General features: G+C 47.3%; 1 protein-coding gene across 1 annotated transcript in view; it reads right to left on the reverse strand.

The window, feature by feature from the left end:
* Positions 1-22,753, reverse strand: part of CUL5 (cullin 5) — a 1,916,374-nt gene that overhangs the window by 383,142 nt on the left and 1,510,479 nt on the right. Inside the window, exon 16 of the mRNA XM_069640617.1 lies at positions 9,823-9,984. Coding sequence (XP_069496718.1) covers positions 9,823-9,984 — 162 coding nt within the window. The remainder of the gene's footprint in view (positions 1-9,822; positions 9,985-22,753) is intronic.

The following is a 22,753-nucleotide window of genomic DNA, read 5'->3' on the forward strand; positions in this document are numbered from 1 at the left end:
TCTGAGGGGAACGGATGATGAAGAGGAGGCATTCGAAGAAGCGGTCCTCACTAGCCGCCGGGTCCCTAGTAGCCCTGGCCTCCAAGGCACTGGGTCTCAGCTCCAGGTCAAAACACTGAGGCGCCTGGTGCGTGTAGTTGTAGGAATGTGATGGGTAAATGTACCACTGCGGGGACCAAAAACCTGCACCGTAGGATCCGCTGCCGCTTCCAAAAGGAAGGGTGCTGGAATCATCCTGCGAAGCCCATTCGATGGGCGAAAGCACTGGCGGGCCCAGAGCCGGAATCAAGATGGGCGCCTGCCTGGCAGGCTCCGCAACGTGCCGCTCCACCATTTTGAAGCTTTGTGCCATGCCCTGGGTAGGAGGGCGCCAAGGCCCTGAGCCAAGAGAGGCCTCAGAGACAAGGGGATACATTTTGGGTCTTGCACCGAAGCAGAGATGTCTACCTCAGAGAGCCCTCTGTTAGGCGCTGAGCCCTCAGCCAGATGGACGGTATTCGAAACGCCCTGGATGACACCGATAGGTTTGGGAGCCAGTAGCCTTAGAGGCCTCGGGCCTGCCAGAACCTGAATGGGAGGAACCCCGATCTGTAGAAACTCCGGGGAAGGAGTCTCCCCGCTGTGGATCTGTGTTGAACAGAGGTCCTACCTTGTCTTGACGAGCGATCCTGGAGACAAAATCCTTAAGGTGGAGGGGTGTGGCGGGAGTGTGGAAAATCTCCCTCTACTGCAACAATCAATTCTTTGATGCCCTGTGACAGAGTGCTGCAGGCCGCACATGAGTCCCAGCGGTGGTCGTGCCCCAACACTCAAGACAGAGTGCATGGGGGTCCGTGGCCAGGAACAAGCGGTTGCAAGAGGCAAACTTCGTGAATCCTCCTTCGGCCGACATGCGCTGGGGAGGTGAGGCACCGAAGCGAAGTGAAACAAGAATTGAAAAAGAAAGAAAAAAAGGGGAGCAAGAGGAAAGCTAAAGAAGGTCTCTGTACTGGCGGCCGGGTCTGACACCGTCCGTGCGGAAAAAGGGACTGAGGTGAGGCCGCATTGCCACGCTCGCGGCCACGCCCCTGTGCGCTTTGCTAAATTTAAAGGTGAAGCTCATTTTTTCACTGCCAAAGGTTCCAGTACCATCCCCATGCTGGGGGACACCCACAAAGATCGCGGAAAGGGGACAGGACGTACGAGTATATATATTTCAAGCATACATAGGCTGCTCCTACCTTAAGTGAACAGGTGTTTAAGCACTGCCTGTCCTACTGTTGTTTCCCTTCTGGTATCTTCTTCCAAGCAGTAATGCTTGGCGAACGTGTGGCGCATGCTCCATGTGGCCATTCGACATATATCTTTTAAAGACACTCCCGCCTGGAATGTTGCCGAAGCTGCTCTTGCTCTGGTGGAGTGTGCGGTCGGTGTAGGCGGTAGTGGATCGCCTCTCATCTGGTGGCAGTGGGTGACACAGCTCGACACCCAGCGAGCTAGTCCCCATTTGGCGATACATCGTCCCATACTATGTAACAGCAAAAAATTATCTTGGAAAATCTAAAGTCCATTGTCCTTTCCATGTAGACTTCTAATGTTCTAGAAATGTCCAATGAATGCAGTGTCTCCTCAGCTGCCATTGCACGATTGCTGAAAAAGGTAGGTAATACTCTCCGCTCAGACAATGTCATCTCAGACATCCCTTTAGGGACGAACCTCGGGAGAGTTCGAAGAATGACTATCTTTCTGGAGGATGGTAAAGGGCAGCTCTACGGAAAGTGCTTGCAGCTCCCCAATGCACCTGGCTGACTTGATGGGCACAAAAATGGCTACCTTCCAAGATAGAAATCGTAGGTCGCACTAATGAATGGGCTTGTAGGGCGCTCTCATCAGTGCTGCGAGGACGGTATTAAGACTCCAGGAAGGGAAGGGTCTGCGTTCTTTGGGGAAGGTGCGCATCAAACCCTTAAAGAAAACCTTAACCGCTGGATCAGAGACCAGAGACTCTTGATGAGGCCTGGTGGTATATGTGGAAATGGCCAAAAGATGCACCTTGATAGAGGACTGCGCACCATACCTTGAAGCACTGCCACTTCTCGGCGTAAGCCTGACGCGTGGACAGAGCCCTGGGCGCTCTAAGGATGCCCCAACGCTTTGAGTCTAGTGCGAGGATATGGAATCTATGCTGCAGAGGTACCAGCCCCCGAGAGATAGACTGGTGGGTCGTGGTGGAGCAACTAGTCCTTGTGCTGCGACAGTAGATGCTGATGTGGTTGGAGTCGGATGGGGGTCTCCTGTGACAGTTTCAGAAGTGTTGTGTACCATACTTGAAGGGCCCATGCCAGGGCTATCATGATCATGGTGCATGGTTGCTCCTTCCATCTCCTTGGCACACGTGGTATCAGCTGTAAGGGAATTTCTCCATCCAATCCAATGAAAAGGCGTTTCCTAGAGAGTTTCTTCGGGTACCTGGAAGTGAACTGGTTGCATTTCTTGTTGTCAAATGTAGCAAATAGATTTATCTCGGGTGTAAGGGTGTCCCTAATTACGCTCACATCAGAATGAATACACCCCTCTAGGGAAATAAGGAAAAACACGATCTTGTAGCGATAACAAGTTTAATCTTACAAAATGAGGATGGTAGCCAAGGACTCTGCTGCCTGAAAGGTCTTCTCCTGTCCCTCTTTAGTTCCTTCCTGCCAAAGTGGTTTCAGGCAGGGGTTTATATAGGCCTGTCTTGCCATGGTGATGTGACCGGCGCTGGTCATGACTTCAGCAAAATCTGTCCTTCCATAATAGGGCTGCTCCAAAGCCTTCTTTCTTCATTGTCAGCGGTTTTGTCAGGGCATGCTGTTCTACATTTTTGCTAGCTATGCAAAAACACACTGCAGCTCAGCAGACTTTTATAAACCTTGAGACCTAGTCCAAGGAAAAACGAAACATTTTTAGGTAAACACATTGTTCATTCATTCTATCCATATTTCACTCCTCCTGCTAACGATATCTGGGTCCTGTAGTTTCCTCCACACCTAATGCTTATAATTTATTACATTCAGCATTTTGTCGCACAGAACATGGGATTTCTATTTTTAACCTGCATGGACCCTGGACGGACAGTGGACACCTGGTGAGTCCGTTTGCGCTGGCCATGGTGACGAACACTGCACACTTAAGCCTGTGGCCAATTTTAGATCCCCAGACTGCATTCCTTCTGGGAAGGAGCTCGACTCCTCTATATCACTAGATTTTACAATGCCTACGATCTGGCATTACAAATCTATCCAGCTAATAGTTAATTGCGCCTTATATTTAGACAATAACTACCTTCTTCAGTGCTTGCCTATGTCTGTGTATGTGATTATGTTTACATGAGAGCCTTCCCAGTGCCCCTCCTCCCCCCTAGTCCATTAGGGCGCCTTAAAGATGTCTTGCCTAATTCTAAAGTGCTTGCGGGTTCGTGAGGATCCTGGTTGCTTCCCAACACAAGTTTCCCCCCACCTCCCGAATAGCCTATTCAGTTCCCTGCTCGCTCAGTTCCTCTTCGTGAGTTTGTCGGCCAGAATGTTGTCATTACCGGGAAGGTGCTCTGCCCTCATGTGGATTTTGTGTTTTAGCACCCAGTTCCAGAGACTATGTGCTTCTTTTTATTTTTTTTATTTTTTTATTGGTTAAATACAAATTTTCAACCTTAAACAAATCAGTCAGTGACCTTTCCCATTCCCATTACCCACCCTTCATTTGTGATCTCGCCCTGCTCAAGATTCATTGTTGTCCTAATTTAGTCCTTTTAGAATCGATTCTATGAATCTTAGAGCTTCCAGGGTGGGTCCAATTTTTTGAACCGTCAAAATTCTTTCCCAGTATTCCTCGCCCGTTGACGTATTTATATTTACCACCCACTCTCCTAAATATAGGTTCCTTTGGGTGTTTAATACAGAACAAGAAAACATCCAATGTTTGATTGATTCCATCGTCTCTGGGTCCTTGCAAAATCGACAGGTAGCCTCTTCCACTGGGATTTGTTTCCTTGAGTATTGAACCTCTCTGGTTGGCAAGATGTTTAGCCTACATCTCATCAGAAGGTCCCTATATTTTGGCGAGGGAAACCTTCGCGAGTACGGCGGAGGGTCATTCAGAGCCTTTCTTTCCCAGATAATGTTGTGACAGTTGGTATTTTGCCTCTTTAGATTGTCTGTTATTTCCCAATCTTTTTCCCGTAGAGTTTTCTTTGCTTTATCCGGGTTATCTTTAAGCGGGTCAGTTTTGATATTGTAATGTTCTAGAATTTCAAGGCAGTTCTGTTTCCAAGTGTTGAGATTGGGATCTGCATTTCTTACCTCTTTATTTGCCAGCACTTCAAACGAAATTGGGGGTTTGTCTAGAATGCACTTTCGAAACGAGAGTGTCTTGCACAGCACTATTGACTCCATCGATTGCACTTCTAGAGACAAGATGTTGGATCTTTTTCCCCCTTGTTTGTTTGTATAGTGAATTGACATTGTGTTGTCGGGTTGCATCGTTACCAGTTGACCGGTGAGAACTGGTAGGAACGATCTTAGTGCCCAGCGAATTGCCCTGAGCTCTAGTACATTTCTGTGAAGGTGAGATTCTTCTTCTGACCACACTCGGCTTGCCTGCAGGTTTCCCAAGTGAGCGCCCCACTTCGATAGAGGCGCCCGTCCTTAGCAGTAGAGTGGACGTGGGTGTTTGGAATGGCATGCCTTGAAGTAGGTTGGTCGCCTTGGTCCACCACTGCAAAGCCCCGTGAAATGTCGGTGTGAGGTGCACAATGTTCTACCATGATCTGCTGTACTGGACCCATTGCTTGTCCAATTCTTCTTCAAAAGGTCTCCTCTTCAGTCTGCAATTCAGTATGAGGAAGATACAGGAGGACAACATGCCCAGGAGGGACTTGTATTGTTGTACCGTGGAGCTTACATTCTCTTTAAACCATGTGACCAAACCTAGCCTCGCTGCCACTCTGTCTGGAAATGGACGTACCCTTGGGACACGACTATCCAGATCTGCCCACAGAAAGAATGAGGTTTCCCCTGGTACAGGAGAGGACCTTTACTCGTTGATGGTAAATCCTAGGTCCTGAAGCAGAGCTGCAGTCTGCGCCACTGTTTCCGATGCTACTTGCAGGGAAACTCCCTTTATGCGCCAGTCCAGGTATGGAAAGACCTCTACTCCCAATCGCTTGAAATAGGCGGATACTGGTGTCAGTTATTTTGTGAACACTCTCGGGTCCGACTAAAGTCCGAAAGGGAGCACATTGAAATGGAAATGGTCTTTCCCCTTTACCTCTTTGGGTCTGGTACATTGAGGTTGTTTGATAGGATCTGCCCAGTGTTTGGTAGGAGTCCAACGATGAGCCTTGCATCTGGAAGGATCTGCCATAAAATCTATGTCTAGCTGTTAGGCGGAATCCTGTGCAGTTCCCTTAGGGAGCACTGCAAAAAGATTAAGACTACAGGTGTTGGCAGTAAACCCACTTGGTAGCAGTCTGTACCACACAGATTTACCTGGTAGCTGTGGCTGAGCAGTCAGACTTCCCTCAAGAAGAGTTAGGCAGTATATAAAGTATACACATTAGGTACAAAAGTCTAAGTTAAGACACCACTTATTTTCAAGACAGAGGTGAGCGTGTAACATTAGATGGCACTCCAATAATTCAGTTGAAAAAGGGAGAGAAAAGGCAGAGTATGGAAACAACACAATACCAACACTTTTAAGACACACAGCAAGTCAGGAAAGGCAGGGTCTACTGTTAGAGCAAAAGTTCATAGGCCAGGCCCACTCTTGGAGAGAGAAAGGCGGAATGTGCCCTGGATCATACAGTTGAAATGCACTTTAAAGTCTTTGTAGAAAAGTCAAAAAGGAGTGGGATCAGTTCAGAAAAGTTAGTTAACAGGCCTGGAGGTCAACCCAGGTTGGAAGGTGAAGGATTTACGGGACACCTTGGACAGTCCGTTGCAAGGGAGGCCAGGCGGGACACAGTACCTTGAAGTGGTGAGACCGCTCCAGCTGAGGCAGTTGTTCCTGGCAGCGGGTGCAAGTCGTGGCTTCGTCTAGAGGACGAGATGATCTCGACGTGGAGGAAAGCTGAAGATCGTTGCACTGCCAGGGAAGAAACAAGCCGCAGAGTTCTCAATTAAAATGTGCGACACTTATTCGCGGTCAGTGGTGAACGTGGCTAACCGGTTGCTGGGGTGCTTGGCACGGGCAATTCGACCACAAGACGTCCTGGAAGGCAAAAAAGGTGAACTGGTTGTGCCCACCAGCTCGAAGGGAAGACTCTCCTGGAAGAAGATCTCCTCTGTCGTCGGGGGAAGTGGTGAGTTGGTTACAGCAGGGCTCCAGAAACTCGTCGCGGGGGGACAGGACAGTGCCCCCTCGAAAACAGACCCGGGGCAATCGAATTACCCCTTACCAGTACCTCCACAATATGATGGTTTGTACTGGTTCTGTTCACAATTTTGGACTAGTAAAGCCAATGGTGACTTTACATGCCCTGGGAGACAGTAATCAGTCCCAGGGTATGGAGTCTATGTTTGGGGGGGGTCACTATGACACCCCTGTGTTACTGCACTTAGGGTGCTGTGTAACATACATAGAAAAACAGATGATGCCCTATGGAGTAGAAAGAGGTTACCTCATAGCCCATGAACACATACAAAATCAAAGGTACATCTCAAATCATGCCCAAGAGTGGGAGGAATGGATTTCGCTTCCTCTTGAAACTCGACTGGTAAGTGGTTAACCAGTCGCGACATCCGAAGCCACAGCTCCCCATCTAACCTGGCCATCATAGCCATTGCGTTTCCAGCTCTCAGAGCCAAGGACGCTGCTGCTCACATTCGGCCCATAGTCTCGAGTTCGCGTCCCTCCTTGTCAGGAGGGGCTGGTTGCTGTAGTCTCTCTCTTGCTGCCACCGTCACCACAGAGTCCGGCTTTGGATGACCTCTTAGGCACAAAGGGGCCGAATCGGCGGCCTGGTACTTCTTCGAGTCTTGCCACCAGCGCAGGTGTGGAGAGCGGAGTGGCCAATATCTTCTTCCCGCTTCCCAAATTGTGTCCAGAATCAGTATTGTGGTCACTGGTCAGCGTCTTTTGCCTCTATGTTCATAAAGAACTGAGGTCTTCTCCTCAATAGCAACTTGGATTTTAAAAATCTCAGCTGATTTGGCAACGGTTGACTGAAAAGAGATTATATCTGCTGGCGCGGAAGCTCCCCCCGGAGAGTCATGCTTTCTCGGTTTCTCAATGACATGAGATGCCATTCGTCCGGCTCCGTGTCGGGTGTACCTCTGGGTAGCTCGCCTTCTGCCGGTTATTCCCCTTGTGTCTCAGGGTCAAAAATCCCTGAAAGGGTCACCCCATCATCTGGTTCCATCGGATCCTCCATGGGGTCCTCATGCCATTCAGAGACTGCGATAGTAGATGGTGCCCTGGGTTCCATAGTCCTTCGTGGTGAGGAACAGGGCAGGGCGGGAATGGAAAACTCATCCATCTTTGCAGTGCTGATGCTGATCTGTGCCTAGGGGATCCACCATAGTGTGATCATTGTCTAGAATGACTGCTCACTGACAGTGAGGAGTGTTGAGTGCGGACCATAGGGGATCTGCTTTGTGAGGGTCCACCTTTCTGTTGCCTCTGTAAAGTGATAGTCAATCTAGCTTGCTGTCTTCATTGAAATTCCGCTATTTTTTGCATGGATTGCATCGGGGCCGGGTCGAAGGGATCTGCCATGTTCTCCATGACTGGTTGCCAGTGTGGGCTCTGCTCTTTAGACTGTGCTGGCTGTGGATCCTCCCCTTCTGAGTACTCCTCCTGCAGGATCAGGTCTGGCAATTCTGCCATTTCTGTTATCGGGGACATTTGTGCAGCGCTTCCTATGTTCCCTAACCATGGAACTTGTGACTCCAGGTCACCAAGCTCCTTCTCTGGGTGAATTAACTGTAATGGAGGCTAGTCGACGATGTCCGCTGCCGTGCACTGTGAAGTGCTAGTCGAAGGGGCTTTTTCCTGATGTCTGGTAGTGCCAGTCGACGGAGTGTCAGTCGGCGACTTCTTCGTCGCCTAGTATTGCTTCGTTGACGAATGGTGTTTTTCGTGGACAAGTGCTTAGTAGACAGCGACAAAGGTTTTGGTTGGTGCCCTCGTGGACGACCGTTCCGCCGACAAAGACATACAGACAAATTCTGTACCTTTTTTGTGGTGATCCTCCTTCTGCAGGACATTGAAGGCCTTTTCTGATATCAAAGTAGCCTTCTCACTCCTTTTCTTCACCTTGGGAGGTGGATATACCGTCCAGTCCACTGAGGAAGCTCTACTCTTAGGAGCTTGCTTCTCAGTGTGTCGAGTTGATGCAGAAGGCACTGTTTTTGTTGACTCCCCGTCAGAGGACATTTGTCTGTTTTCCAAGTGTAGCAGTAGCCTTCTGTGCCTGTCCTACAGGGTTTTCCTAAAGGTTTGGCAAATCTTACAAGACTATTTTGTGGGGTTAAAGACAGTAAATACAATATTAATGCAGGTGTCTGATAAAAATCCCCCTCTTGCCACACTTGCTGCAGTCCCTGAAAAGGGAGGTATTTTCCTTAGCAGTGTGCACATCTGGCTCTGCATTAAGGTGACAGAAAGACAGACAAAATTTGACAAATTCGGTAGCAACCTGAGCCCCGGAAACACTGTAGCCAGTGAAGGCAAAATCCCAGCAATAGGAGCCTACCTCTGGTTAAAAGAAAAAACACGTTTTCAAGAAATAAAGTTAAAATAGCTCAGAGAGCTCAAAAGGATTCCCCTGTCAGAAGGCCACAGTGAAAGACCTGAAGATGGCTGCCTGGGGTGGAGCTTAAGCCCTGCCCCCTCATTGGTTAGGGTCTAAAAAGACTAAAGAAGGTGGAGGAACTACACAAGTGAATGGCTACACAGGCTATATGGGCCTTGCTGTGCAGCATTTTCCTAGGGGAAAAGTTTATTTTAATGATTTGTTTTAAAATTACAGAGGATTCCCAGTCTGACGACAGGGAATATTTAAGCATGTGAATCTATGAAAGATCCAATGCTGGAGAAATGTTAATACATTTTTATTGGAGTTTAAATTCATGAAAAAGAGAAATGCATACATGTAAATATAGTAATGAATTTAATGCAATATAAAGATAAATAAAAGCATAGCAAAATACATTTTCCATGAAACTAAATCTTATTAAAAGCAAAGCACTAAGTTTACATTGCAAGAAAAAACATGCTTACAACTATGAATAAGGTTTATATGTAAAAACAAAGTAATAATTATTAGAGAACTGAAAAAATGAAAAAGATCATTAATGACTGATTATTTGATCAAACTGAATATAGCAATTTGATAAATATTGAGGAAATGCAAAACAAAAAGTCAGACAGGGAGAGGGGACACGCCTCCATATGCTTATAATTTGCAAAAAGGGTAAGTAATATCCATGTTGCAGTCACAAATCTAAAACTTAGTTGCAATGGCAATGATTTTGGCTAGAGACACTAATCAATGTAAATGCTCAAATGTATGTCTTTCTTCACTGCTTATGCAAGACTTTCAAAAGTATAAGCTGTCAACTGAAACATGTTTATTTGCTGTCACACTGTAAGCAATAATTGGAAAATAAAAAGAGGTTGTGGATGGAATAATTCTAACAATTCAAATTAAATTAAAAAAATGTAAGAACACATGATGAAAGATAAGCGGATGATGCTGGATTGATTCATGTATTGTCCTGAAACGATTACAAATTACAGCATGGTTTGCTATTACGTACGTTTGTAATAATTTAAAACACAGTTGGTAAAGAACAATAGAAATACCCATAAAGTCCTTCGTAATTCTGCATCAGGGAGCTCTGTTGCCAATTTGAGATTTTCAAAGCTGATCTTTTCCCTGGGTCTTTGGTTCCATGCAAACAGTACTGCCAGCTGAAACGTTGTCACCTCCAAATCATACTGACCAACCTCATTCTTAAATGTTATCTGCAAAGACATGTTTTAAAAATCTTGAGAAATGCATTTTATGCAGAGGAGAGAAAGTATTATATTTCAAAAGCTTCAATAACAAATCCAAGGAAAAGAATTTACGAACTAAAACCAAATACGATTTCTTTGCAAGTTCTGTCAGCTGAGTTCTTGCGGTTTGCTTGTGTACCTTTAGACGATTTCGGCTGAATTACATATACATCTAGATATAGATTCACATGGGACCCAGCTTTACAGATACACAAGTAGTCTCCCTAAAGCATCATATGACAGACAAGACATGGCTTAACACGTTTTATTAAAGAAACAAAGGCCTCGCCTATTCCTATAGCTACAATGATGGGTTTATCTAATTTAACAATAAAATGGTGCGCACCAGGATGTCTCACAAAAATTGTAATTCGTTCAAACATATTCCATCCACATACTGTCCCTACCACTAATAAACTAAACAACAAAAGATTAACCGAAGCAAGTTTGTCCCCACTATTGTTGGCTTCTGGTGGCTGGTTTCTGACCCTCACTCAATTGTCTTTTTGGTTCTCTCCCCTTTATTTCAGACGGCAGTCTGTTACAGTTCAAAACTGAGTTCTTTTAAGTCTCACTCTCTCCTCTAGGCAAATTTGTTCGAGACCACCATGCAAGCTTTCTGAATATTTCAAAACGTGTGTCACTACACTGGAGTGTCTGGCTTTCTGTAATCGTTTCTTCTTTACCAAAACAGTTTTGATGAGTTTTGTTCCTTCACATTGCATACTCAGTCTCTGGGTCACATCCGTTAGCCCGATGTTAGCTATTTGGCCCTTCAGGCTGTCTGGATAAGTTATGGCGTGTACCTCCTCGTGAGGTGTTCTGTGAAACAGACCTCATGGTCTGTAGACCTCTGAAATCTGGTTATGTAATTACTTCCACCCCCTAGTGGGTTATTCTCAGGTTTAGCCCCTTGTGGGCAGTCTGGCCTCTCGGGCTATCTGGCCTCTCTGGCCATCTGCTTGCGCTTGTGGCTTTCAACTCCTCTTGGGATGTTCTCGGGTTCATCCTCCTGCGGGGTGTCTTGGTACCACAAAGCCCTCCTCCCACTTCTCAAAAGGAGGGCATTCAATATCAATATTTGGTTTTAAGGCCACCACAACCAATAAGAACTCTTGAACATGTTTCAAGGACATCACTTATCCATACCTCGATTTGAAATAACACTAACAGCATATTGCACTATTAACCAAAGCCATAAAATGAGTTGTCCATTAAGGACATGTCTCAAACCTTTTCACTATCATTTCAATCTCGTCTAAAACACATCCAACTAAGTATATGTCTCAGCACTCATTATCACTCACCCGTAGGTTGTTACCCCTTTACGCCTGTGCTTAGACTCCCTCAAGTCTGTTTACTGTCTCGCTGACCTCCTTCCCCCTCCACCCCCAGTTTCCTTGTCTTCCCCGAGTCTGGTTTACACCGTGGGTGGGTGCCACCGTTTGCCCCCACGGTGAACGTTTTGGTGCTTGAAGATGTGTGCACTATAAAAGCCAGTCAACATAACATGGCAATCAGAAGCCAATTTTCAAATCTCACTGAGACGGAAAGAACCTTGGCTGGAGCATTATAATGACAAAAAACATTGCAATGATGATTAATGATTATTAAGCATTGTATTTATTTGTTTTTTTGTAAACACGCTTAATGCTATCCTCCGTACATCTGCAAAGATATCCTTTTGTAAAATAATCCACAGGGCAACAGATAGTGCTTACAGGATTACATTTTAATGCCAGAACTGGCCAAATGGCTCAGGGACACAGTGAATGAATGTAAGCTCTTATGTAAGAACCAATGAAGAGCAAAGCCAGTTGATTCTGTAATGTTTTCTGGTGATGATAACCTCTGGCAGAGATATAGCCTCAACATCAGTTGAGAAATACACGAATAGGAATGAACTAGCTCCTCAGGAATCCTGCTGTCACATTTACCCATTGCAGGAAGGAAAAAGGAGGTAACATCCCCTCCAAAATACAGAAGGCTGGAGGACCAGAACTGGTGAGGCAGGTCCAGGGCTATAACAATCAGCGCGATATTGCTGTTGTACCAGAATATCTGCAACCTTGCCCAAACAATCTAGAAGAAAAGGATTGTCTGTAAAACCGTGGCCCATATCCAATACCCCCCTTTGCCCATAATAGCCCACCCCAGTAAGCCGGCTGGCGCAGTCGGCCAGAACACAAGGGCTACAAAGCTCATCAAAGCTCACAAAGCTCATCTCTGCCGGTGGTCGGCAAGATCCACTCCTTTCTGGCACCCCTTGCATGGAATCTTCGGCTGGCTCCATTGAAATAAACTCAGCGCCACAGCAAGATGGCTACCGCAATGACGATCGCCCACTTAGGCACCCAGCCTGCTCTGCATTCAGAGTTTTACGATTGGCTGGCTGATGGCCCAAAACAACCCACCCCAGTAAGCTCCAAAGGCCAGTACACAAGGACTATGAAGCTTGTGTCTCTGCCGGTCTCCGCCAGACAAGTCTTTAGGCAGTCTCACTGGTGTCGCCCTCTTCTGCCTGCTGCCATCCCGATCCTCAGAAACATTACGAAGGTAAGCCTTTGCACCTGCTTCCAGCCTGTGCATTGGCTCTGCCCTGCAAATCATCGTACTGCTGCTCAATATGCCTTATATGTGCCGTGAATGTTCACTTACCCAAGCCCACCTCATTCCTCACATGGCTCCATCCCTGGCTAATGACTACCTCCCAGCAACATACAACAAATTAATACTGAGCACACCGCGTCCCTGCAAGTACTCGGTTGCCTTCAGCTTATGACCGCCATACCAATATAGGAGGTTGCAGCACTTGGCCAGTCCGTTCTGCCAACCTCACCAGTGTCGTGCACCATCAGACGCCCCAGCCTCCCTCCTTCCAACCACCACTATGCCAACAACTAACAACCCTGCACACGCTACCCATGTTGGCACCAACTGCCAGCTACTTGGCACACCCATCAGAGGATCCATGCCGCCCATTGGGACTACAAGCTTTAGATAACCAATATCGCACCGTACCTCCCTTCTCCCCTTGTCACTTAACCCCATACCAATATCACTTGCATCTGCTGGCCTCTTTGCACCCCACCCCACCAATTCCATAACACACCCACAACCAGAATGCTCCCATCACCTGGCAGCTCGCACCCAGACTCCTACCTCCCCCACTGAACGTCTCCCCCTTGCGATTGGGACACGCAATGGCAACCTCAGACTCTGCACAGCTTTCCCCAGCCCACCACCATGTCCGGCGGCATCACCCTCTCACCCAGTAACATCACCTAATGCATTCCATGCCCACGCCAATCACACAGAAGCATCCCCCCTACGGTGTAACTTGCTCAATGCTAGATCCTTGGTTGCCCATGCTTCGGACAACCTGGATCTCTTTATCTTGAACAATTTCGACATCTAGCCATCACAGAAACATGGCTTACTCCAGCAGCCGGCCCGCTCTCTGCATTGCTGTCTCCACAGGTTATGCCATACTACGCTGCAATAGGACGTGCAGAAAAGGTGGCAGAGTTGCTCTCATCTACAAAGACACCCTCTCACTTCACACCATTAGCTCCACCCCTCTTCCCAATTGCAAATCCATCTCAGACAAACTCAATAGCTCGCCCAAGGCAACCATCACCCTCCATCTTTATACCGAAATCCAGGGCCAATCGCGTCATTCGAAGACAACCTCATCTAACTAATTTCAACAAACCTCAAGCCTACCACCGAGCTCATTACCATGGGTGACTTTAACCTTGGTTTTAATGACCTTTCTGACACAGAGGCCCCTGCCCTTGACAAATCTACTGCCGCCTTGGTTTGCACTCAACCCAAAGCACTCTCAAGGACGCAGCCTAGACTGGCATCAAAAACATGTGCCAATTTAGGCAACCCTCATTCTCGTCCGCAGTATTCACAACCTCACCAGTTTCCACATCTGCTCTTTACTTAGCCATCCTCTGCCCCTTGTCCATGCTACTGCCACCTTTGTGGACCACTACAACACTGTGCTAGGCAATTGACTCCCTGGCCCCATTTAAAGCTTGCTAAGCTAAACACAGACACCATAACTCGTGGTACACCACTGATCTCTGTGCTGGAAGTGACAAAAAGACGGCAGCCAAAGCCGCCAGGCCAAAAAAAAAATGTACATTTAAAAAAAATAAAAATAAAAATAAAACAGCACAGCAAACAATGCCCTATTCTCTAAAATCTCCTTGTATTACATGCAAGCCATTCACGCCACTAAAGCTGCTACCTACAACAAAAGAATTGCCAACGCATCCTCGAGTTCATGATAAATCAAAGTAACTCACTGTAGTGATTAGAGTACTCCTCCTTTTCTCCATCCTTGTGGGGGGTCCCCTAACATGGGGACGGTACCAGAACCTTTGGTAGCAAATAAATAAATAAATAAATAAATAAAAAAAAATCGAGCCTCCCCTTTAAATTTAGTATAGCGCTTGGGGAAGCAGCCTCGGGCCTGGGAACGCCCCGACGAGTCACCACCCTCCGGCGCCTCACCTCAGTCCCCTTTGAACACACTGGACGCTTAGATACCTTGCTACACTTAAACATATCACATCAGCCCTTGGCATACTAGCGTGTGAGCGTGGGGGGGACGTATGGAGGAAAGGGGGGGACATATGGAGGAAAGGGGACTATGAACTAGGAGTACTCTAGTCACTATGGTGAGTAACTTAAATTACTCATAAGTCCCGTCCCATTTCCTCCATCCTTGTGGATGATTCCAACGAACTAGAAACATAGGGTTGAGCTGTAATAGACTGCCTCATATCTAAGATGAAGCAAAAAGGTTCTTCAGAACCGGCTGACCAAACTCTATGGAGTGTCCCAAGTAGCCGCCTTGCTGATGAGATCCCAAGAAGCATGGAAACGCGACGGCTGTGGCCTTGGCTCTGACCGCATGAGGATGAATGCCCTCAGGAACAGGTTTGCCAATGGCCATGTATGGCTTCGAAATGGCCAGTACCATCCAACGGGCGATGGAAGCCTTAGAAGCCTGTGTGCCAGGGAAAGACCCCTCAAAAGTCACAAACAATGCCTCAGACTTCCTGAAGGATTTAGTTAGAGACAAAATGGGTGGACCTTCTTGAGGTCTTAGGAATGCAGGGCCCTCTCGGCATCCGACTGCGGGTTCAGGAAGAAAACTGGCAGGCAGATCTCTTGAATCGGATTAAATGGAGACCACACCTTGGGCTGGAAATTTGGGTGAGTGCGCAAAATGACCTTGTGGTTGTGAAGGGTGGTAAAGGGCTTGCACGCAGACGACGCATGCAGCTCACTAACCCTGTGTGCAAAGGCGAGTGTCATGAATAAAACAGTATTTAGCATCACCAAGCCTATGTCCACAGAAGCCATCAGGTCGAAAGTTTTGCGCTGCAAAGCTGCAAAAACCACATTGAGGTCCCAGACTGGATGCGGTCTATGCACTGGAGGAAAAAGCCCAGACAATCCCTTACGGTGGGCCTTAACCACCGGGTTGGCTGTCAAAAACACATGCTCAGGTGAATTCTTGTAAGCACTGATGGCCGCCAAATACGTGCAGCAAGTATCCACCTGAACTCCAGAACGAGCCAGGTGTGCTCAAAACGCCAGTATGTCATCCAGAGGACAGGTGACCGGGTCCAGACCCTTGTCACAAGATCAATGGCAGAACCTTATCCATTTGTTCTTATACTGGGACTGAGTCAAGGGCCTCCTGGCCTGCTGAATGAGGTCCCAGTTGGCATCTGAAAATTGACCATGCTGAAGTCGCAGCTGATCAGTAACCATGCCGCCAGGGCCAGTTTGGCTGAGTTCGGATGTTCCACTACCCTGCTCTGCTGCATCAGGAAGACCCTGCTGGCAGGTGTGTTGCTAGGGGGGTTAAGGGGGCCATAGCCCCTGATCTTTTGGTTTTAGCCCCGGATAGAATCTCAGGAGCTACAGCCAAAAGACTAGCTAGCCCCCAGTCCCAACAGTTCTGACATGACCTTAGCCACGGGTCTTTTCCAGACCTAGCAACTCCCCTGCCTGCTGGTGATCGGAAGATGGATGGGACCCTGGGAGCCCAACTGCAGCAGTTCCAAAAACCAGGGTCTCAAAGGCCAATAGGGGGCAACCAGGATGAGGCTCCACCCACTGAGGCCTGGAACTTGCAGATGGTCTGTTGGATTAGAGGGGTGGGCGGGAACGCATAACACCTGCAGCCGTACCAACAGATCTGGAAGCCATCTCCCAGTGACCCCCGACCTGCCCATAAAGCACACTGGGGGCATTTGGCATTCCAGAAAGATGCAAACAAATCCAGGTCCACAAACACCAAACGCTGGAACAGGGGCAACAAGGAGTCGTCGTGCAACTCCCACTCTTAGGTGTTGAACCTCAAGCAACTCAACTGGTCCGCATCTGCATTGCTGTCCCCCGGGAAGTTGGCTGCCGAAATTCAAATCCCCTCCATCAGGGCCCATTCCCAACTTGAAACCATCTCCATGCAGAGGTGGAGTTTGGGGGGGTGGGGGAGAGGCAACGGGTGCCACCCTGCTTGTTCTGGTAAAACATTGTAGTTGAATTGTCTGTCCTGACCAGTACAGACCTGTGCCTGATGAGGGGCAAGAACGCCTTGAGGGCCAGGCTCACTACCCTGAGCTCGAGAAAGATTGATATGCAAGAGGGCTTCCGTCCTGGACCATGCTCCATGAATCGCATAGCCCTCCAGATTAGCCCCCCCAACCCGAGAGGGAAGAGCCCGTTGTTACCACAAGGGTAGGCTCTGGATGGGTGAAGGGGGCTCCCACTGAGACATTGCCCTCCATCAGCCACCAGCGAAGATCGGGCAGAAGGAGCGGTGGTATTGGGGTACGACCGAGACCCTGTCTCCTGATCCCAATTGGCCTCCAGGTGGAGCTGGCGGCACCTCATTTTGAGGCGAGCGTGCTGTACAGTGAGCATGCAGGAGACCATCAGGCCCAGAATGGGCTTGAACCACCATGCAGAGGTGGTTGAGTTGGCCACAAAGTGTCCCACTGCCTTTCAGAGAGACAAGCCTCTCGGGCGTGGTGGACACCCGATGAACGGTAGTGTTCCAACACACCCCTAGGAAGACTAGTTCCTGAGACAGGCATAACTGATTTCCTCTGGTTGAGGGAGAACCCCAGCTGATGAAGGATATCTGCCAATCTCTAGCACAAGTGCACCACCCCTTCAGGAGAACACGCCCTCACCAGCCAGTCGTCCAAATAAGGGTACAGATGATGGCCCTCCAAGCGAAGAAGGCCCGCCACTGCGTTCATCAACTTTGTGAAGACACAAGAGGCCGAGTTCAGGCCAAAGGGCAGCACCGTGTACTGAAAGTGGAATGACATAATAGTGAACCGCAGAAACTTCTGATGCGGTTGATATATGGGCACATGCAGGTACGCATCCTTGAGGTCCAGGGAACACATCCAGTCCCCTGCATACAGCGACTCAGCTATGTGTGCGGGAGTAATCATCTTGAAGCATTCCAGCAGTAAAGACAGATTTAGAAAGGACAGTTCCAGGACTACCCCCTCAGGCCAGCCTGGTTGTTCTTGGGTACTGCAAAAATCCTGGAATAGTAACCAAAGCTCCTGTCTGCAAGAGGAGTCTGTTCTATCGCCTGCATCTCCAAGAGCTAAAGGACATTACGTAAAAGAGCCGGAGACCCGATCTGACAGAGGAGGAGTGGATGGTAGAGGCAAAGGAAGACTCAAGCCTGTAGCAACTATGGATAGGATCCACGGGTTGCTGAAAAGACGCTTCCAGGTGTGCTGGAACAGAGCCAAACGGCCCCCCAAAGGCAAGCTGTGTTTCCCGACCTTGACATCACTGCTTCTTGGCATCAGACAGGGGCAGCGGAGGGGGAACGGAAAAACCCATGCAACGTCCTCTGCTGCTTCCTCCTGTTGTCGCTTAGTGACTTGTCAGACCTCCATGTATCGCGGCCCCGGAAATCCTTGAAGCCAGAGAAAGCGTGGGGCTTGAACTCTGTGCTGCCCTGGGACCGAGGGAAGGATTTCTGACCTGGTTTTGTCAGACTTGGCGGTTTGAGTGGAGGTTTTCTTCTTCGTCAGCTCATCGGTCGACAAATGAAAATGAGAAATTACTTCCTGTAATGTTCTTTCTATGGATTCTTTTCCCGTAGATTCCTGATCTGATAGATATTCCCTCGAGCTCCGCTGCTTCAGAACATTTTCGACAGGAGGCATAGTGGAACTCGACACGGCCGTCGACCCGTCTTGCCCGGCATCTGGTCGTCTGCTCCGGACGGGACGTCAGGTGTCACATAAATAACACGCCACTACGCCCCAACCACAGTTCCTCCCTTTCCTCCCTCCCCCCTGAGCACTACACGCTGCATAGGAAAACAGAGAACAAACCGGCTAATAAAAGTAACTATAGACCTCTGAAGGAGGAACAATTGAACAAACACTACAAGTAGATTAGAAAAATCTTTGTTTTAAAATCTGTGGCAGGAAGACAGAAAACTGACACATAGGACCATCACCAAGTCAACGTGAAAGAGAAGATGCGCACCAACCACTGACTTTGAGCAGGGAGGCAAGGGAGGGGAGATGAGGAATCTGCGGGAGAAGAATCCAGAACATTACGGGAAGTAATTTCTCCTTTAATGGATTGCATTTCTCCCGCAGATTCCACGTCGGACAGACTCCCAAAGCAGTAAATGAAGGAGGCGGACAGAAAGTTATACCAAGAACCTTTGCAGCACTAACCTGCCAAAACGCGCACCAGTTGTAAGAGCCACATCCAGACTGTAGTGCTTTGCGAAAAGATGACCATGCCAGACAGGGACTCTGCTCTGCAATGCTGTTGATGCCGAGACTCCCCTTATCGATTGGGCCCCGATGCCTGCTGGTAATTCCTTCCCAGCGGACTGGTAGCATTCATCTATGCAGAAAATTGTCCATTGGGATAAAGTCTGCTTGGTTATGGGCAGGTCCTTATGGGCTAAGGAAAAGGTCATGAAGAGCTGGTCAGCTCTCCTGAAATCAGCTGTCCTTGCAATATAATAACTCAACACCCTCTTTGGGTCTAGGCGATGTAACCGTTCCTCCTGCTTAGAAGGATGCGGAGGAGGGTAGAATACCGGAAGGTCGATGGATTGCAGCAGGTGAAATTCTGAAACAAGCTTGGGGAGGAAGGCTTACAGCATAAGGCCGCCAGTTCACTAACCCGCCTAGCTGATGTAATAGCCACTAAGAAGGCTGTTTTCAAAGAGAAGCCTTAAGGGACAAGATGTTGGGTGTCCTGACCCACGTTTGAGCTATCATGCTGCAACATTTGGTGCTGTGGGCTTAGAAAATCCAAGATGGCCAAAAAGCCCACATGTGCACCAAAATCCAGGAGAACCACGCAGTTTGTGCACACTAAAATGGTTGCCTTAACTTGCCACCCACCAGTGCGAGCAGGATGGGAGGGGGTGCCATGAGTGAAATGCGTGCAAAAGGAAAAACCACACTTTAAAATCACCTTTTGTTTCTCTGAATGCCAGCTCAAAATGCCTATTTTCAAACATTGCAACACATCCAAAAATCTCACTGAACACCAGCGGACATCTGGCAGAATGAAGTATGTGTGCATACTAAATCTGGGAAGATGAAGAGCCCAAAACAATGTTCATAACAAAACTGGCTGAGCTATGCATGTCAGCAGCCTAACTGAAACTGGATTAAAACCACCAAAATCGAAATGTTTAAATTAACTGAGTGACCTACTTTTGAGTGTCACATAGTTTGTAACTGTTAAAATGTCATAGTTTTGAACTTAGAATCAGCATTCTAGCTGCATGTGTAAAAATTGTTAGTTTTATTTGAATGCAGAAAACTGGGTAACTAAAAGTGACATTAGCTGGGGCCTGGCTTAAGGAACTGGATTCTGCCTGACAACTTCCCCCCCAATTGGAGTGAAACTGGATCCACAGCAGTTCTCAGGCCTGGCTGCATTCTGAGGGGAGGTTACCCCTCTCTGATTGAATTACCAAGGGACTGCTAGAGACTAAACAAAGGACCCAGGCAGAGGGTTTATTGGGGGGAGGTCATAAATGGCTTCCTCTTGAACAATGGGCCTTCCAGGACCCAGGCAGATGGTTTATTGGGGGAATCGTAAAATAGCTTCCTCTTAGCAGAAGCTGGGAGGGGCAGGGTCTCTGAGCTTGGCAGAAACTGGATAAACTGGTTTCTCCACCATGTGACCTGGGAAGACACACCCCTGTTGGCCAGAATATGATTTTAAGAAAGATGTATAACTCATGGTGCGGACTTGTCAAAATTATCTAAATGAAACCATAATTCTTGTGATTTTTCTGCCCACATTCTAAGAGGTTTTAGGACCTGGTGGTATGATCTGGGGGGTTGCTAGCGGAAAATAGCGTCTCACTCCAAATGTCTGCATGTTAAAAATCTGACACTTCATCAATTAATGTCCATACTCCTTGCGCACATGTGTGTAAATTTGGGTTAATGTCCGATATTGCAAAACCAGTTAAAAAGTGAAAAATGTTGCCATTTCTGAATGCAAGCCCCCAGGAAGAGCAGTGTTTGAACAGAGTATACCTCATGTGATATGTGATGGGTGCATGTAATTTTAAACAAATGTGTACCTGTGCAAATATGTATTTGGGTCAAATATAGATTTGTGTGCAATTTGACAGGGCAGTATCATTTCTGCAGACCATAAAACAGCATCACCATGACACACATTTCCTTCCCCCAATCAAAGCAGTGTGGAAAGCTTGACCAATGGGCAGTTGAGAGAGGGGCTGGCTAGTGATGCTGCACACACACCCACTTTCAAAAGACATAAAAAGAGCCACTGGAAGCTAGAGAGGACACTCAATTCCATTTGCTGCGGAGCATGCTGACCGACGACTTCACATCCAGAGATCCTACACTTAGACTTCCAAGCTAAACAGAGACTACAGAACTGTGAACCAAGAAGGCCCACTGCAAGCATAAGTATTTGTCAGCAGGCCCAAAATCATTTGCAGACTATTCACAGATGTTGATTCTGGCCTAAAACCCTGCGCCAGAAAGATCCAGAAGCAGTGCTGTACCCAGAGAAAGCAGAGCAGTATCCAGAACCAGAGGCCAGAGATCCAGAGTGACCCAGACCGCTGTTAGCAGAACCAGAGAGCTGACCCAGATCACTGAAGTGGCGAGACCAGAACCGGAGTCCAGTCCAAAACCTGACCAGATCCGTGGGGAGGCCTACTTCAATAATATATTGTGAGTACCTAGCAGAACTGTGCAGAACCAATCTCTTAGTTAAAATAATCTAATCCAAACTATTTTAATCTAACCAGAACTGCCTCCTGTCACCTGTCATTTGCAAAACTGTCACCTGTCATTTTCTAGCTGCAAGCTGTGACCTGTCGCTTTGAACTTTTAAAATTTCAAATCCGAAAAACTACCTTTATTTAATCTTCCGTATCTCTAGAACCGTTAGGGCTAGGAACTTGGTTTAACTTTCCTCTGAAAGCTTAGAATCGACTTGCTACTCCTTATACTTTGCTGTAATCACGATTAACGCACTTGCGAATTTTACCGCGATTTGCGATTTGGTTAAAAATCCAGCCACATGTAACCATCAGCAGTCATCTCTTTCCTTGCTAAAAATTTGTTTGCCTCTTAATCACCATCTCTGAATCATTGCTAAAGTGAGCCCGAACTCATTAACTAGATACCACTCACCCTGAACCTCCTGAAGGGAATTAAAAGTATTTTCAGCATATTTCTCGCTGCATTGTCACCATATTCAAAGCATTTTGCCTGTGTTTCAAAACTCCTATTGTTGTACAAGCTTGCTGGGGTGAACTGAATTACATTTGATTGCATTTCTAAGAACTGTGTGCTCTCCTCTTCATTTCCTTACATTGCATAATGGGGGGGGGGTGGATTGCCAGAGAAAAGTGATTACATTGTTTTGTTGAAATCATATTGAGTATTTTCTGTATTGCATTTTCATTTAACATTGCATCCATCTGAAACTAGATAAAGCATTCTCTACCACCTTATTCTTCTGTTCCTATTCCCAAGCGTGCTACCTCATCCTTTATACTACTCCTGGGTAATCAAATCAGTTTATTAGTAGAACATTACCCATTGTTGTTAACTGCTCATGTTCTGAAGTGTGATATTATTTCTTAATTTATTATAAAGTGTGATATATATATTGTTTACATTCTCAAATAAACCGTTTAAACTTGCAAAACAAAACTACTTCTTGGCTCAGTGGGGTCAGGGGGGGTTCCAAGAGGGGTGTTATATAGGGGTAGTCATCCAGAACTCATGAACTGGACAAAGATATATCAATAAGGGTTTCCATTCAGTATCCCAGACTAGGCATTGACTTAGCTGTAGTGCTGGATTGAATCCTCTTAGAAAGAGTGCATATGCTCAAAGGGAGCCGCCATCAGAAATGTCAGAACCAGATTAAGGTCCCAATCCGGAACAAAGGGAGTTGGCGGAAACTTATTTACAAGGCCTTCGAGGAATTGTGTCATTACCGGGGTCGTAAAAAACAAACCTTGATCCGGGGATCTTTTAAACACAGACAAGGCCGCCAAATATGCTTTTACTGTGGTGACCTGAAGGCCTGCAGAGGCCAGTGTTAGGCAGAAACCTGTGCAGTTCCCTTAGGGACCACTGCAAAAGATTTAGGACTACAGGTGTTTGGCAGTAAACCCACTGTC

This window comes from Ambystoma mexicanum, chromosome 7q, assembly GCF_040938575.1.
Source record: "Ambystoma mexicanum isolate Mex_15411 chromosome 7q, UKY_AmexF1_1, whole genome shotgun sequence".
NCBI lineage: Eukaryota > Metazoa > Chordata > Amphibia > Caudata > Ambystomatidae > Ambystoma > Ambystoma mexicanum.